This window comes from Chionomys nivalis, assembly GCF_950005125.1.
Source record: "Chionomys nivalis chromosome 23 unlocalized genomic scaffold, mChiNiv1.1 SUPER_23_unloc_1, whole genome shotgun sequence".
NCBI classification, from domain to species: Eukaryota; Metazoa; Chordata; class Mammalia; order Rodentia; family Cricetidae; genus Chionomys; species Chionomys nivalis.
This window is the reverse complement of record NW_026646869.1, coordinates 1,306,411-1,320,590: the sequence shown is the minus strand read 5'-3', so window position 1 is coordinate 1,320,590 and position 14,180 is coordinate 1,306,411. Positions and strand designations below refer to the sequence as shown.

The window sequence follows — 14,180 nt, the reverse complement described above, 5'->3', positions numbered from 1 at the left end:
GGTCGTTTGTGCGCTCTGTAAACTACAGCACACGAAGAGGAAACCGGAGTCCCACACTCTGGGAAACTGTGTTTTGGCACCATCTCGGTGGGACGGGTTTTGAGGAGGGTACTGCCTAGACAGAGATGCTGAGTGGGGTGGGAGCTCCCTGGAATCTGACAGGCCGAGCCCATCCAGGAAGAGGTACCCGGGACAGAGGCGTGTGATGGCGGGGGCAGGGGGCTGTCTGGGGTCAGGGGAAGCTTGAGTTTATCTGAGCAATGTCCGGGTCATGAGGACTGCCAGGTCCCAGAGGCTGGAAGTGAGCTGGGATACAAGGAAAGGGTCTGGGAGGATGGAAGAACACTGCAGTGCAGCCCAGGCCAATGGTGGATGGGTCTGGGAGTGATGGAAGTGGGAAGTGTGGGGCGCCGGAGCGCGCGGGGATGGGAGTGCACGGTGCCAGGGTCAATCTCCGGAAGTCTAGGGTGCTAGTCTCATGTTCTGAGATAGAGTGGAGACAGGGTAGGGTGGAGGGTTGTGGGCCTGGAGGGCTAAGTCCATGCAGTGAATAGAGGGAGCAGATCCCTGGAGGCGGGCGTGGGTGGAATGCACCAGCTGGAGTCATCCAAGCCCGGGAGCTGCTGGCAGAACCCCCCACCCCCAGCGGAGCTCCTGAAGGCTGCGGCCGATCAACCTGCTTTCCTTTCCCTACATGTTCCTAGAGGGTTTTTGTTTGTTTTTCCTGAATCAATTAGTGATGGGTGGGTCACCATTTTGGGGGGTGAGCAGGAAAACCCCTAAAATGCCAGTCCCCACCCCAGAAGCTCCAGGCGGCCTCCCCTTCAACTCACTGCAAGCAGCTCCTGACGGGCTTATTGCTGAAGAGGGGGTCTGGGAGGCATGCAAACTGGAGTGGGTGCCCCAAGATGGAATCAGCTTTTAGTTATTTACAGGAGTCGATGGGAGGAGTGTCCTATGGCTCATGACAACCTGAGGTTTGCTTTTTTTTGGGAGGGAGGGGAGAGAGTAGGGGGAGAACAGGCTCCGGCCCCACCCCCTCAATCCTGGAGGCTCTAGTAAGTGGGGAGAGGTCCGAGGGTGTCTGCTGGCATCATCACCTCTTTTGCATATTATTAATGACTACTTTTTTTTTTTTAAAGAACCCTTTCCCCGCCCCCACTCCCAGCTCCTTTTGACCTTCCCATCACCCCCAGTCCCCTCACGGGAGAGGGAGCACTAGAGGATGGAGGGCAGGGTCGGGGGAGCTCGGCGCGTGGCCCGGGGCGAGCCTGGGGGAGTGGCGAGGGGCGCCAGGCGCAGGGATACCCCGCTCAGGCCCACAATGCTGCTCAGGCTGCGGGACTTCTCGTAACCTGAGGAAGGAGCAGAGACAAGGGTGGGAGGGTGCGTGGGGATAGGAGCCAGGGTGAGGGTACACAGAGACCCCAAACAGGGACACAGAGGCAGAGAGAGGAGGGGTGGAGAGGGGAGAAACACCCATAATCGGGATGGGTGGGCCGAGGAGATGGAGAGAGAGGTGAAGAAATCGCAGTCAGTCAGCATCCACAAGAAAGGTGCAGACACAGGGAAGGGGAGAGAAAGGATTAGGAGGTGGGTGGTGCCCACTAAGCCGCCCCACCCAGCCTGCCCACCCTTCTTTTCCCCCTCCCCACGGTCCCCTGGTCTGAGGCCCAAAGGCAGCAGTTGGCGAGGTGGGATGGTGGGCGGCAAGGGTTGGGGTGGAGGCAGCAGCTGGTGGAGGGGGCTGCGCAGGGGGGAGCTGGGGGCCTGGTGCAGGGAGGGGGAGGAGATACCCTGGGACCACGTAATAAGAGCTCACTGTGTAGCCCAGGCTGGCTTTAATCGAGCATACTGTATGTCTTAGACTGAACTCAAATTATGTAGCCCAGGCTGGCCTCAATCTCACTATGTAGCCCAGACTGGCCTAGGCTGACTTCAAATTCAGTAGGTAGGTAGCCTTGGACTAAGGCATATGCCATTCCACTCAACATGGACATCTTTCAAGAGTCCAGGACATAGGAAGAGGTGGAGGATTCCAAAATTGATGGGGTCTGCTGGTGACAGGAAGCAGTAAGGTCACACAGCTCATGAGATCCTATATCAGGACCGTGGGTGGGTGGGTTTTGTTGTTGTTGTTTTGTTTTGTTTTTTGCTCTGCTAGCACCAGGTACTGGGATGACTTTTCTAAGCATCCCAGGCTGGGAGGTGTATTCTAACTGCAGGAGAGTGCCTGGGGTGGGGGACAGAAGCCCGGTGTCTCAGGGACACCCCCTCCCACCATTCCCAATTGCTAACCTGGGGGGAAGGGACAGGGGGAACCCGAGGGTCTCGCGAGGTCTCAGGCGGTGACAAGAGCTGGGGACAGAAACAGAGAGTCAAGGATGGGGAATGGGAGGCAGATGGGGGGCTCCCCAACACAGGCTCACTGTTGGGGGGACGGAGAAACGCCTGGATGTTTTTCTCCTCTCTGGTGTTTTCCGGGGGTGATGGGAGCGGTGAAATGGGGGTAGCCAGAGATATCAAATATGGCAGGAGCTTCCGGGGTGGCTGGGAAAGGGGGGGGAACGAGGGTGGAAGGAATGGGGCTGGGTATGGGAGTCAGAAGGTCAGAGGGTAAATATGGACAGGCCAGTAAGGAAAGAAGATATTGGGGCAGAGAGGCAGGCAAGTAGGGGAATATTGGGGCAGAGAATTCAGCCAGCCCCATCAGCTCCGGCCATCATTTGAGTTCAGTGAATGGATTTTGGTATCATATGCAAGAAAAGCAAGGGCCTCACCCACCCCCCCAGGATTCCCCACACACTCTGCTTTGCCCTCCATCCCACCAGGAACCCTCCAAAGGGGTAAGGAATAGAGGTCTAGGTTCAAGCGGGGGTGGGGTGAGATGGGAGGGAGGAAGGAGTGATGAGATGGACATGGAAGGTGATGGGGTGGGTGTAGGAACAACATGGAAGGGAGAGGCACACAGACCCCTCTGGGCTAGGAGCCTGAAGCCTAGCTTCTCACACCTGTCTGCTCCCAGTTGGCACTCCCTAGAGGTCTTTGGAACATGGGGGTTCCATACAGCCTTAGGCCGAGAGCAAGGATTCTTCATGTGTTTATAGGAAGGTGCTGCATTGTTTCTAGAATGAGCAGGTAGTAGATCAACACCTTCGAGCAACTTCTCCCATGTTAGGACAGAGCTGGCCTCCCCAGCACTAAGCTTTCGGACGCCCTTGCAACCCTTCCCCATTCAGCCACACTACCCGTCCTCTGTGCAAGTTCTCCATTGCTGAGCCATGCCCCAGCCCCTCACTGGGGCTTCTAGGTAAGAGCTCTATGGACAGGGTTCAAACCCAGCCTCCCCCCTCCCCAGCCTTCTCAGCACTTAGGGCTGGGCACTTGGCCTCTCCTTTCAGGTCTCAGGTCACTTTCTCAGACAGCTTTCCCAGAGTCAGCTGTGCCGGTGCCTACCCACAACCACACTGTTCACACTGAGGGCACACCAAGGCTGAGCCAGTGCCTACACTGTTCACACTGAGGGCACACCAAGGCTGTGCCGGTGCCTACCCACAACCACACTGTTCACATTGAGAGCACACCAAGGCTGAGCCAGTGCCTACACTTTTCACACTGAGGGCACACCAAGGCTGTGCCGGTGCCTACCCACAACCACACTGTTCACACTGAGGGCACACCAAGGCTGAGAGTACCTCAGAGAGAACCTGAGCCTTTCAGGAAAGTTCTTCCCTCCTCATGGTGAGGCATTGTAACCTCTGCTGTGTAACAAATCACCCCAAAGTATAGTAGCTAAAAAAGAAATTGGGGGGTGAGGGCAGGATCTTGTTTTCTCATAATCCTCCTGCCCCAACATCAGAATGCTGTATTTATAGATGTGTACTCGCATGCCTGGCTTTTCCTATCCCTCCTGACTGACCACTGGCCTAACTCTTCACGCTTTCCTCTCACAGACCTGGTTCCAGCTAGGTCCTCCTCTTGTTATAGACTCTCATCCCGCTTCTCACGAGCTTCCAGCCTCATGATTTGCTCCACCCATCTTACTGCCTGGCCTCTAGTACAGCCCTGCTTTCCTGGTTCTTGTGTCCCTGTCTCTCCTCTTAAGATTAGGGAGAACTTGCCTGGCTCACTCTTCCTGCACTCGGGAGTATCCAGGCATCCAACCCACATTGGTGACTAGATGGAAACACCCAGAGAGGGGTGCAGACAGGTGAGGGTAGAGGCAGCAGTTGGGTGGGGATGGGGGTGAACAGGTCACAGGTGGGAGCTGGGGCTGGGTTAGTTCGACTGTTAGTGAGGACTAGGTGCGTCCTGGGGTGACGGTGGGGTCAGTGTCAGGAACTGGGTGCAGCTGCTCACCATGGCTGAGGGTCATGGTCAGGGAGAGCGTGTTCTCAGAGGTTAGCTGGAGGTACAGAAGGAAGGGGAGTGGGGGGGCATGGTGGGGAACTACTTACCCTAGGGGGAAGGGGGCTCGTCCACTAGGGGGATATCCAGGCCGCTGCGTTGGCGTTGAGGTCGGCCAAGAAGCTTGGGGGGCCTGGCTTGCGCCAGTATGGGGGGGGCAGTGGGGGAGCACCAGTGGCTGGGGTTGAGGGAAGAGGCCGGAGAGTCAGGGTGGGTGGGGGAGATGGAGATGAAATAAAGAAAGGTGAGGAAACTTGGGGCTCAAGGCGAGGGAGAAGGATAGGGAAGAAGGTAGTTTGGGGCTGAGGGGGACAGAGGGAAGTCTGGCACCTCCCCCATCCCCTCTCCTCCCTCCCTGGGGCTGGAGAGAGAGGAAGGGTCTCTGGGGAGCTCCTGGGGGGCACCTCACCTTTCCGGATGGAGCCATCAGGGGAGGGGGCGTAGTCAGTGACAAGAAAGCAGGCTCGGTCCCGGCTGTAGCGGCCCCGGCTTCCGGGGGTGATGGGGCTCTTGTCTTCTGGAGACACGGCTGGCTGGTCGATCGCAGGGCAGTCCTCGTGGGCCAGTGCAGCAGCCGCGGGGTCCCCATTGGGACGGGGATCTACTGCAAGGTGAGGAGCCACAGACAGAACAGAGACTGAAGGGAGGGATGGAGATCCGAGAGTGACCCTGGGGGTGGTAGGCCGGGAAGACAATGGGGCGGAGGGTACCGTGGCTGGCTGAGGGACAGAGTCAAGGGCTAGAAAGTGGCGATTGGGTCTTGTGTGAGTATGGCAATGTGCATAATTGGTACTGGGAGAGTGGCTGGGGCCGCTGTGGTTATTGTGGATCCGGCACAGTGGTGCCCACCTATCATCCCAACACTCAGGAGGCTGAGGCAGGAGGGTTCTGAGTCTGAGGCCAGTCTGGGCTGCATAGTGAGACTGCCCCCAAGAAAAAAACAAAACGAACAAACAACAAAAGACAAAACAAAACAAAAGTGGGTGCTGGGCACAACCAGCATTAAGGTGCTGGGCGCAGAGAGGGGACAGGGAGGATGCCACGGATTGCAAAGTGGTTGCTTAGGGACAAGTGTGGGGTGCTGCAAAGGGTAGGGTGGGGAAGGGCTGGGAGGTGACAGGTGAGGGAGGGTGAAGTGGGGGTCCCCTAGGCTCTGACTTGAGCTATTTTTACTGGGTGGAAAACTGGGTCAGTGGCTAAGGGAACAAGATGGGGGGCCAGGCAGACTAGCTCATTTTCTTGACCTACTTAAGGCCTGGGGGGGCTCAACTCCTTCCTCCAGGACACCCAAGTCACTGCCTGCAAGAAACAGCATCCCCCAGGACACACACAACACGCAAAATCAGGCACAGCCACCAGTTTTCTCGGCTCCTCCCTCTTCTTGGCCTGACTCATTTAAAAAATTCTTTTGAGACAGTCTTGCTCTATAGCCCAGGCTAGCTTTGAACTCACCTCATCCTTCTGCCTCAGCTCCCCAAATACTGGGGTAACAGGTGTGATCAACTAGGCCTGGCTGACTCTTGCCCTAGCAAGAATTCTCATGCTGTCTCTGCAGACCGTGCCTTGCAGCTGCACACCCTGGCTGTTCTGCCCACATGTAGGTGGGTCCTGAGCTCTGGCCTGCTGACTGCCCACTCCCCTGTCTCCCTCTCATCAGCGATGTTGACACTTGGCAGACCAGCCATGCTGCCTTCCCCAGCTCTGGCCTCGGCACAGTCGGCCATAGTCATGCACTGCCCTGGTATGCAAGCTTGTCCCTAGCCTTCCTGGGAGTCATGTGAGACTCCCTGTGTTTTATTTACACTGAGCCCTTTTCTTTATGAGACAGGGTCTCATGTAGCTCCAGCCGGCCTTGAACTCCTTCCTGATCTTCCTGCCTCTTCCTCCTAAGTACTGGGGTTACAAGAATTCTTCTTTCTTTATTCTTTCTCTCTCTCCTCTCTCATCTTTTTCCTAGGAAACTGACAGAGAATGGAAGTGGACTGCAGGCCCAGGAAGTCACTCAAAACCTTTTTCTGTTTGTTTTCCTGAGACAGGGACTCTGGATGTATGTAGCCTAGGATAGCTACGAACATGTGCTGACCCTCCTGTCTCAGGCTCCCCAGTGTTGAGTCCCTGCTATCTCTCTCCTTCTCATCCACCCACTTTCCCGCCCTAACTTCTCTCCTTCCCTTCTCTTTCTCTCTTTGTACTTTTTTCCCTGGTGATATCTGAGACAGGGACATGTAGCACAGGTTAGCCCTTGAACTCCTGATCCTCCTACCTCTACTTTCTAAGATGGGAGGTACCAAGTGCCTCCAAGGGATAGGAAGCATGCCCCAGATACCTGGGTTTCCAAGTCTACAAACAGCCTCACTATGCTGTCTGCCCACCGGTCTCTCAGAGCAGCCTGGCTACAAACACACCTTCAGAAACACTCTCGCACATGGAGCCTGTCTCTACAGTCCTTTCTGCTTCCTCTGTAGCCTTCTAGCCATTTGTCCTTTCTGTCTGCTGTTGCCTTCCACCCCTGAACCTAAGAGACACCTTGTACCTGCAATCCCACCCACCTACCCCACCCTGCCAGGTCTCCCCGCACCCCCAGTGCTGGCCCCAGTCTTGCACCTGCAATCCTGCCCACCTCCCCCCAGGTCTCCCCGCACCCCCAGTGCTGGCCCCAGCGTTGCACCTGCAATCCTGCCCTCCTCCCCCCAGGTCTCCCCGTACCCCCAGTGCTGGCCCCAGTCTCACCTGCCCACCTTCCCCCGGGTCTCTCCGCATCACCAGTGCTGGTCCCAGCCTCACCTACCCACCTCCCCCCAGGTCTCCCTGCACCCCCAGTGCTGGCCCCAGCCTCACCTACCCACCTCCCCCCAGGTCTCCCTGCACCCCCAGTGCTGGCCCCAGTCTCACCTGCCCTGTTGGTTTCAATCACCTCTTCCTGAGCCAGTGGGCAGGGCTCACCAGGGGCTGGGAGAGGAGGCAATCCCATGATGCCCAGTCCCCCAGCACCACCCCTGAGCAGCCCGGGGTGTGTGTGGGGTCCAGGTGGGTAGGCCCCAGCCACAGTCACCCCCATGGAGGGAGGGGTGATGGGCGGTGGTGGGCTGATGCCACCGCTGCCGTGGTGGGAGTGTGGCGGGGGTGGAGGTGGGGGGTCAGGCTTGCAGTAGTTGGGTGAGCCAGGCTGTGGAGGCCTGGGAATGTGTTTGTTTTTCTTCTTTGGCAATTTCTGCTTGGCCATGGCCAGTGAATAGTACATGCCGAAGTTGTTGACAATGACGGGCACCGGCATGGCAATGGTCAGCACTCCAGCCAGGGCACACAGCGCCCCAACCAGCATCCCAGACCACGTCTTGGGATACATGTCTCCATAGCCCAGGGTGGTCATGGTGACCACAGCCCACCAGAAGCCGATGGGGATGTTCTTGAAGTAGGTGTGGTTGGAGCCCAGGATGTCATCAGGGTCGGCACCAATGCGCTCAGCATAGTAGATCATGGTGGCAAAGATGAGGACCCCCAGAGCCAGGAAGATAATGAGTAACAAGAACTCGTTGGTGCTGGCCCGGAGTGTGTGGCCCAGCACACGCAAGCCCACGAAATGGCGGGTCAGCTTAAAGATGCGCAGGATGCGAACAAAGCGGACAACACGCAGGAAGCCCAGCACGTCCTTGGCAGCTTTGGAGCTGAGGCCTGACAGGCCCACCTCCAGGTAGAAGGGCAAGATGGCCACACAGTCGATGATGTTCAGACTGCTCTTGAGGAACTCCACTTTATCCGGGCAGAAGGTGACCCGCATGAGAAACTCAAAGGTGAACCAGACCACACACACGCCTTCCACATAGGTCAAGAAGGGTTCTGTCTCCACCTCCACATTGGTGATGTTCTCTGGGGGAGCCCCAGGGATCGGGGAGGCCTGCGTCACCGTCTTGTTGCTGATGTGGATGAAGCCCTCGTGTGTCTCCAGGCAGAAGGTGGTGATGGAGATGAGGATGAAAAACAGGGAGGCAAAGGCCACATACTGCAGGAGGGAGGGAGAGAGGATGGGATGACCAATACATCTGCATCACTGGAGTAAAGACCCTTCTGGTCGCCTCCCATTCCCTACCTCAGGGCCCAAATCCCATTAGAATCCAAGTGTCCCGACTTAATGGTTCTGAGAGGCTCAGGGCAGAAGCTTGCCACAGCTGACCCAGGGAAAGAGCACTTTCTCGGTACTTCCCATATCAGGTTTCCCCAGAAGGGTTCAGATATTCTATTCAGGGATGGGCCTGAGAGGGACAACCATACTACCCACGCCTCAGAGGTTTGGGGCTCAACCTGGACCTGGGGAAGGGCAAGGGCACGTGGGGACATTGGATCTTATTTCTGTTGTACTGGGGGTACAACCCACAGCCTTACGCAAGCTAGGTAAGCATTCTGTCCCCAAGATATATCCCTAGCCCTCTTTCTAACTTTTATTTTGAGACAGGGTCTCACTAATTTGACCAGGCTGGCCTTGAATTTGTAGTCCTCCTACCTCCTGAGTCGCCGGGATATGAAGTCTGCTTGCCACTAGGCCCCTCTCAAAAGCCTGGATTTGAATTTGTCAAACTGGAACAAGGGTTAAGCTTTTTGGATCTGAATTTTGTTTTTTAATGGAATTGTTATGAAGATTTGGTGAGTGTACAGAGGGCTTGCTTCCAAAAACAGTGCTTGGCTGAGTGCCTGGAACACAGTGAGATCTGAGCTGTTACTAGGGTACAGTGGATCAGTTAGCTGGGGCAAGGATAAGGGGGTCAGGAAATGGCTATGCTCTAAGGACCCCACTGCAAGTGATCTGCTAAAAACAGAGAGACCTGCGGTAGTTCAGGGATGGGATGAAAGACTGGGTGTAGGGGAACTGAAGAGGGAAGGCCTTGCTGGATAAGGCTAAGGAGAGGGAAGAGAACCCAGAAGCCTTGTGGATGGGGAGGTTGTGGTTCTGTGGGGGTAAATTCAGGGGCCAAAGTCCAGTAACTGGGAGGTGAGAAGCTTGTGCTTTGTCAAAGTGGGAGAGACCCAGAGTCTTGCTACATAGTGAGGAAGAGGGGGCTAGATCAGGATCTGGAAGAAGTTGGGACTAGAAAGGCAAGGTCCGAGGGATGGCTGTCTTATAAGATGGGGGAAGATCAGAAAGAGGAGAGTCCTGTGGAGAAAGGGATCTGGACTTTTAACCTCAAGCAAAGGCCAGAGAAGGGGGCCAAGTGGGGGAATCTGATGCAGGAAGAGGACCAGACCAGGAAGCCTTGTGTATAGGGAGGGGTTATGGTTATGGAGAGGTGAATTCAGGGGCTCGGGCTTTCAGTCAGAGTTTAATAACTGAAGGGTGAGCAGGCCCTGGGCCTTAGGGTTGGCTGGGACAGTGGTCAGTAGTGTAGACCACCGAAGTGGTTTCTCTGCAGTGGAGAAGAGGCCTGAGGTCTCTGCAGGGCGCATGCCCGGGGCCTCCCCGCCCCCAACCAGCAGGCTGCGGTACTGCAGTGGGGGCGGGTCGGCAGGGCCTGGAGCAGGGCGCCCGGCGGCCAGTACCACGGACAGCTCCCCCGCCGCAGTGCGCAGCCGCAGTGGCCTGGTGGCCTTAACTCATTCCAAGCCGAAGCGCTGCAAGCCGCGCGCAGCCGCAGTACCTAAGGCTTTGGCTTCACAGTTAAAGGCCACCGGGCCTATAATTTGCCTAACCCCTTCCCTCCCAGGAGTCCAAGGAAGGGTGGGCACCCGCTGCAGTCACAGGTGCAGGGTTGATTTCCCCTGAAGTGACTCCGAAGCAGAAGGCATGGGAGGGTACCGAGGTTCTAGAAAGAAAGCAAAGCAGAGCCGGGAGGGCTGGACCCTGAACTTGAAAGTGGTTTGTGCTTCCAATTTGCAAGAAGGTCCACCTGGAGGTTGGAAAGTACCCAGCACACAGCGGATATTTAAACAAACAAATCATAAGTCGGTGCAATTAATAAATGCGTGACCTTCGTAGCCATTCTGGACCCCTAGCCTGGCCATCACCCAAAGACTTCCTCTCAGTCTCAGCACCCTTCAATGGGTCACAGGAAGGAAGGGCGCCCCAAGGCATCGAGTGGGGGTGGAGATGCTCTGAGGCGCGAAGGAGCATCTGGGGCCATGTCCCTCTGCCCCTCTTTTTTCCCCTTCCTCCCAACTCAACCCTAAATGTCGCCAATTCAGCGCTTCTCAGAGACTAAAACTTTATGCGAAGCCTCCGCCCCCCCCCTCCCCAGCCCGAATGCGGCACTGCGGCTCTGCGTCCTTCCCGGCCCAGGACGCGGCGAGGTGGCAGGAGGGGGGAGGGGGGAAGAGGAGGAGGGGAGGAGTGGCTCTCTGTTCCCCACTTTTTTGCTAGTGCCCTCTTCTGTCCTGGATTTACTCCCCTGGCTATTCCCACACATCCTCTAGGGTCTCCCGACCTGGAGGAAGTTTAGGAAGAAGGAAAAGCTCTAGCCAGAGCTATCAAGAGGGTATCTACTGCGGCTCACAAACTTTTCCACGAGAGATTGTTGAGGGAACCTAGGGGGTTCTAGGGTTCTGGGTTTACATCAGGGGAGACAGAGGAGTGATAGTAGGGGAGCTTGAGCAAGGCTAAGAGAGGAGAACCCAGCGGGTTGAGCTATCCCAAGAGGGGGTGGGTGGGAACAGAAACCATCTGAGAAGTTTCTGGACTGATGACTTGGGGGTGAGTAGCAGGAGTTAGGTCTCTAGATTGGAGGGGACTCAAACTTCTGAAAGTCACTTGGCAGAATGAGAAAGTAACTGGCGAGGGAGGAATGGAAATGGGAAGGGCTCCTACAGGCAGAGGACAGTGTGCGGTTGGAGGGAGGGGATATAATGCCAACTGTGGGGCAGTTCGAAGTGGAGGGGCACAAACTGAGGTGCTAAAGAGGAGAGGGAAAGCATGGGGCCCTTCTGGAGACACAAAAGTGGGTCCTGATTGCGGAAGTCTGAGCTCTATGGGGCGAGTCTTTGCAGGGGATTGATGAAGAGGGTGAGGAAGAATCTAGGATTAGAGTTTTACAAAGGACCCCCCCACACACACCGCTCCCCGGACTCGGCGTTGTAGCTAGGTCGTTGGGAAACTGTCCTGACCGGAACCAGCAGTTTGGAGGTTCAGTGAGGTCCTGGAGGTTCTGCAGGGGCGGGGATCTTCTAGAACTTTGAGAGCTAGGAGCAGAAGATCACAAACAGCCAGGAGGTCCAAAGTTAGAGAGAAACAGAGATCTAGAAATTGGGCCCAGGCAGAGAATGAGGGAGAGTTGGAGAGGGGACGACGACGTCACGGTCTGGGACACCGAGGACCGGGAATAAGGGGCTTCGGGGTGTTCAAGGAACGGGGAGTTGAGTTTTGGCTAAGGACATTTTGAGGGCTTGAGACATTCTGAAGGTCTCAGGAGGTGTGTGGAAAAGGAAAGGGTGAGACTGCCAGGGAAGTCCGGGAGATTTTCAGTTAGGGAGCCATTTCTCAGGATCTACGATGACTTAGAGCAGTGGGTTGGAGCTTGGAAGGCCCGGGAGAAGCTGAAGGTTCGGGAGGGGTGTGTTTGAAGGGGCGTAGGGAACTCCGGCTGCAGGGAAAGAGGGCTTCCAGAGGACTGGGGAGACGGGAGGGGTGGGGGAAGACTTGGCATGGAGTACTCTCTGGGAGCAGAGAGGTTGGGATAGTTAAGGGTGCTCGGAGAGCGCGCTCACCCTGGCGGCCCGCGACGAGTAGGGGTCCTCGAAAAGCGCCCACACGCGGGGTTGCCAGCGCCGCCACCACGTGCCGCCCGCGCCGCCCGCGCCCCCGGCAGGTCCCCCGGCGCCTCCGCCTGCGTCCTGGAAGCACAGACGCTTGAGCTCGCCGCCTGCTCCGTCCAGCCCGCCGCCTCCTGCGCCCGCCTCGTCGTCCAGGCCTGCATCGTGGGCGCCTCCGGCGTTGGCGGCGTTGGCGGCGCCCGAGGAGTCGGGAGCTTCGAAGGAGTCGAGTGCCTCCTCGGCGTCGCGGTGCTGGCGGTAGGTCATCCAGCAGCAGGCCTCCACGTCTGTCTCGTCGATGCCCCAGAAGCCTAGCTCCTCCTCAAAGAGCGGACCGCACACGTCGGCCGGGCAGTGCAGCTTGCCGGTGCGGTAGTAGTTGAGCACGTAGGCGAAGACGCCCGGGTGGCGGTCGAAGAAGAACTCGTCTGTACCCGGATCGTAGTCAAAGCGCGCGGCCGCCTCGGGCTCGGTCAGCCCGGCCAGCCGGGTCCCCGGCAGGGTGCGCAACGTGGAGCGGTACGTCTCATGGCGCACGCCGCCCACGTTGATCACGATCTTACCGCTGTCGCCGCCGCCGCCGCCGTGCCGCCCCATGGCCACCGCCGGCAGCCCGGGGCATGGCTCGGCGCGCCGGCCCCCGGGCCCACGGGAAAGCGGGGCACCCGCCGGGCACGCGGCGGGGCCGAACTGCGCGCACTGCTGAGGCGGCGGCAGCGGCGGAGACTCCGGTGGCCGCGGCGTTGGTGCCAGTTGCAGCTGCTGCTCGCCGAGCCCCCGGCGCCCGCGGAACCACCAAACGCACACTGAGCTCAGCATTGGGCAGGGAGGCGGGGCTGGGGGCGGGATAGCAGGGGCGGGGCCCGGGTGGAAAGTCCAAGATGATTGGGTGAGAGGAGATGATGACTGTATGAGGAGAGCGCTATTGGATAGGTGGAGAGAGGGCAAGAGCTGATTGGGCTGCGGAGATGGGCGGGGCCACGGCTAGACGGACTCCGACCCAGCCTAGTTAGAGTAGGTGGGGTTGCAGAGAAGGCTCAGGGATTGGGTCGTACCTAGAAGAGGGCGGGGCGTCAAGGGAACCCTAAAAATGCCTAACTCAGCAATACAGCGAAAATGGAGACCTAGGAGCCAGGTATGAGAAAGAGACAGGTGCGGTGGAGCCGGGGGGGGGGGGGGGGGCCGGGGGGGAGGGTTGGAAGGAGGATGAGGAGTTGAAGATCATGCTACAGGTGAGGTGGACGCCTGCCTGGGTTACATGAAACTACCTCAAAAAAAAAAATCTGATAGGCTGTTCATAAAAAGGGAGTAACCACAGGAGGAGAAGCTGACAAAGAAACCAAACTGGTCACTCCCCTACCTGTATTGGAAAAGCAGATGAACAGGGGAGGGTTCAGTTAGGTTAACAGTGATTGGAAACCCAAGAAATCAATAACAGTCCTTATTGGGACGGAAGAATGAGGAGAAGGGTCTCACTTGGGGGCGGGGAAGGGGCGGAACCAGAACTAGAGGTGGAGACGGAACCTGATTGAAAAGCGGACAGGGACAGGGATAGTGGGAAGGGGTGGAAGGAGAGGCCTGGGAACTTCTGGCTGGAAGCTAGGGAGGGGCTGAAACTGCAAGCTGTAGAGTCCAGGGAGGCTTTAGGTTTGCTATCCTGACTCTGCCTCAACCTCATCCTGGTAGCTGGGATGGCAGACGTGCACCACCAGTTCCTGCTGGAGGCTGCAAACTTGGACTTCGTTAGGAAGAGGGTCCGATGGGTGGAAGAAACGCAGACAAGTGGGCGGGGCCTGTAATGGGTTGGGAACATCTTCAATGGTCCAGAGGAAGATGAGACTGATAAGTGGATGGAGAAGGGGGGGCACTAAAATTGGGCATTCAGAGCTCCAGGAACCGCCAGCCTGGCGGGATGGAGGGCGGAGAATGAGACAACTCTTAGGGGAAAGACACTCACCGGACACGGGGGTCTGGGCCAGCAATGTAAAGACTCGGTGTCAGAGTTTCCAGTTGGTGGAGGAAAGAGAATGAGGCCTAAACCA

The 14,180-nt window shown here is 57.4% G+C and overlaps 1 protein-coding gene across 1 annotated transcript; it reads right to left on the bottom strand.

Moving 5' to 3' along the window:
• Nucleotides 1–227: 227 nt before the first annotated feature.
• Nucleotides 228–12,957, bottom strand: Kcnc3 (potassium voltage-gated channel subfamily C member 3). Its single transcript, XM_057760987.1, is given in 7 exon segments — nucleotides 228–1,355; nucleotides 2,299–2,358; nucleotides 4,458–4,564; nucleotides 4,566–4,585; nucleotides 4,817–5,011; nucleotides 7,300–8,407; nucleotides 12,094–12,957. Coding segments are annotated over 7 exon segments (2,508 nt in total). The 3' UTR covers nucleotides 228–1,201.
• Between the last annotated feature and the right edge of the window lie 1,223 nt (nucleotides 12,958–14,180).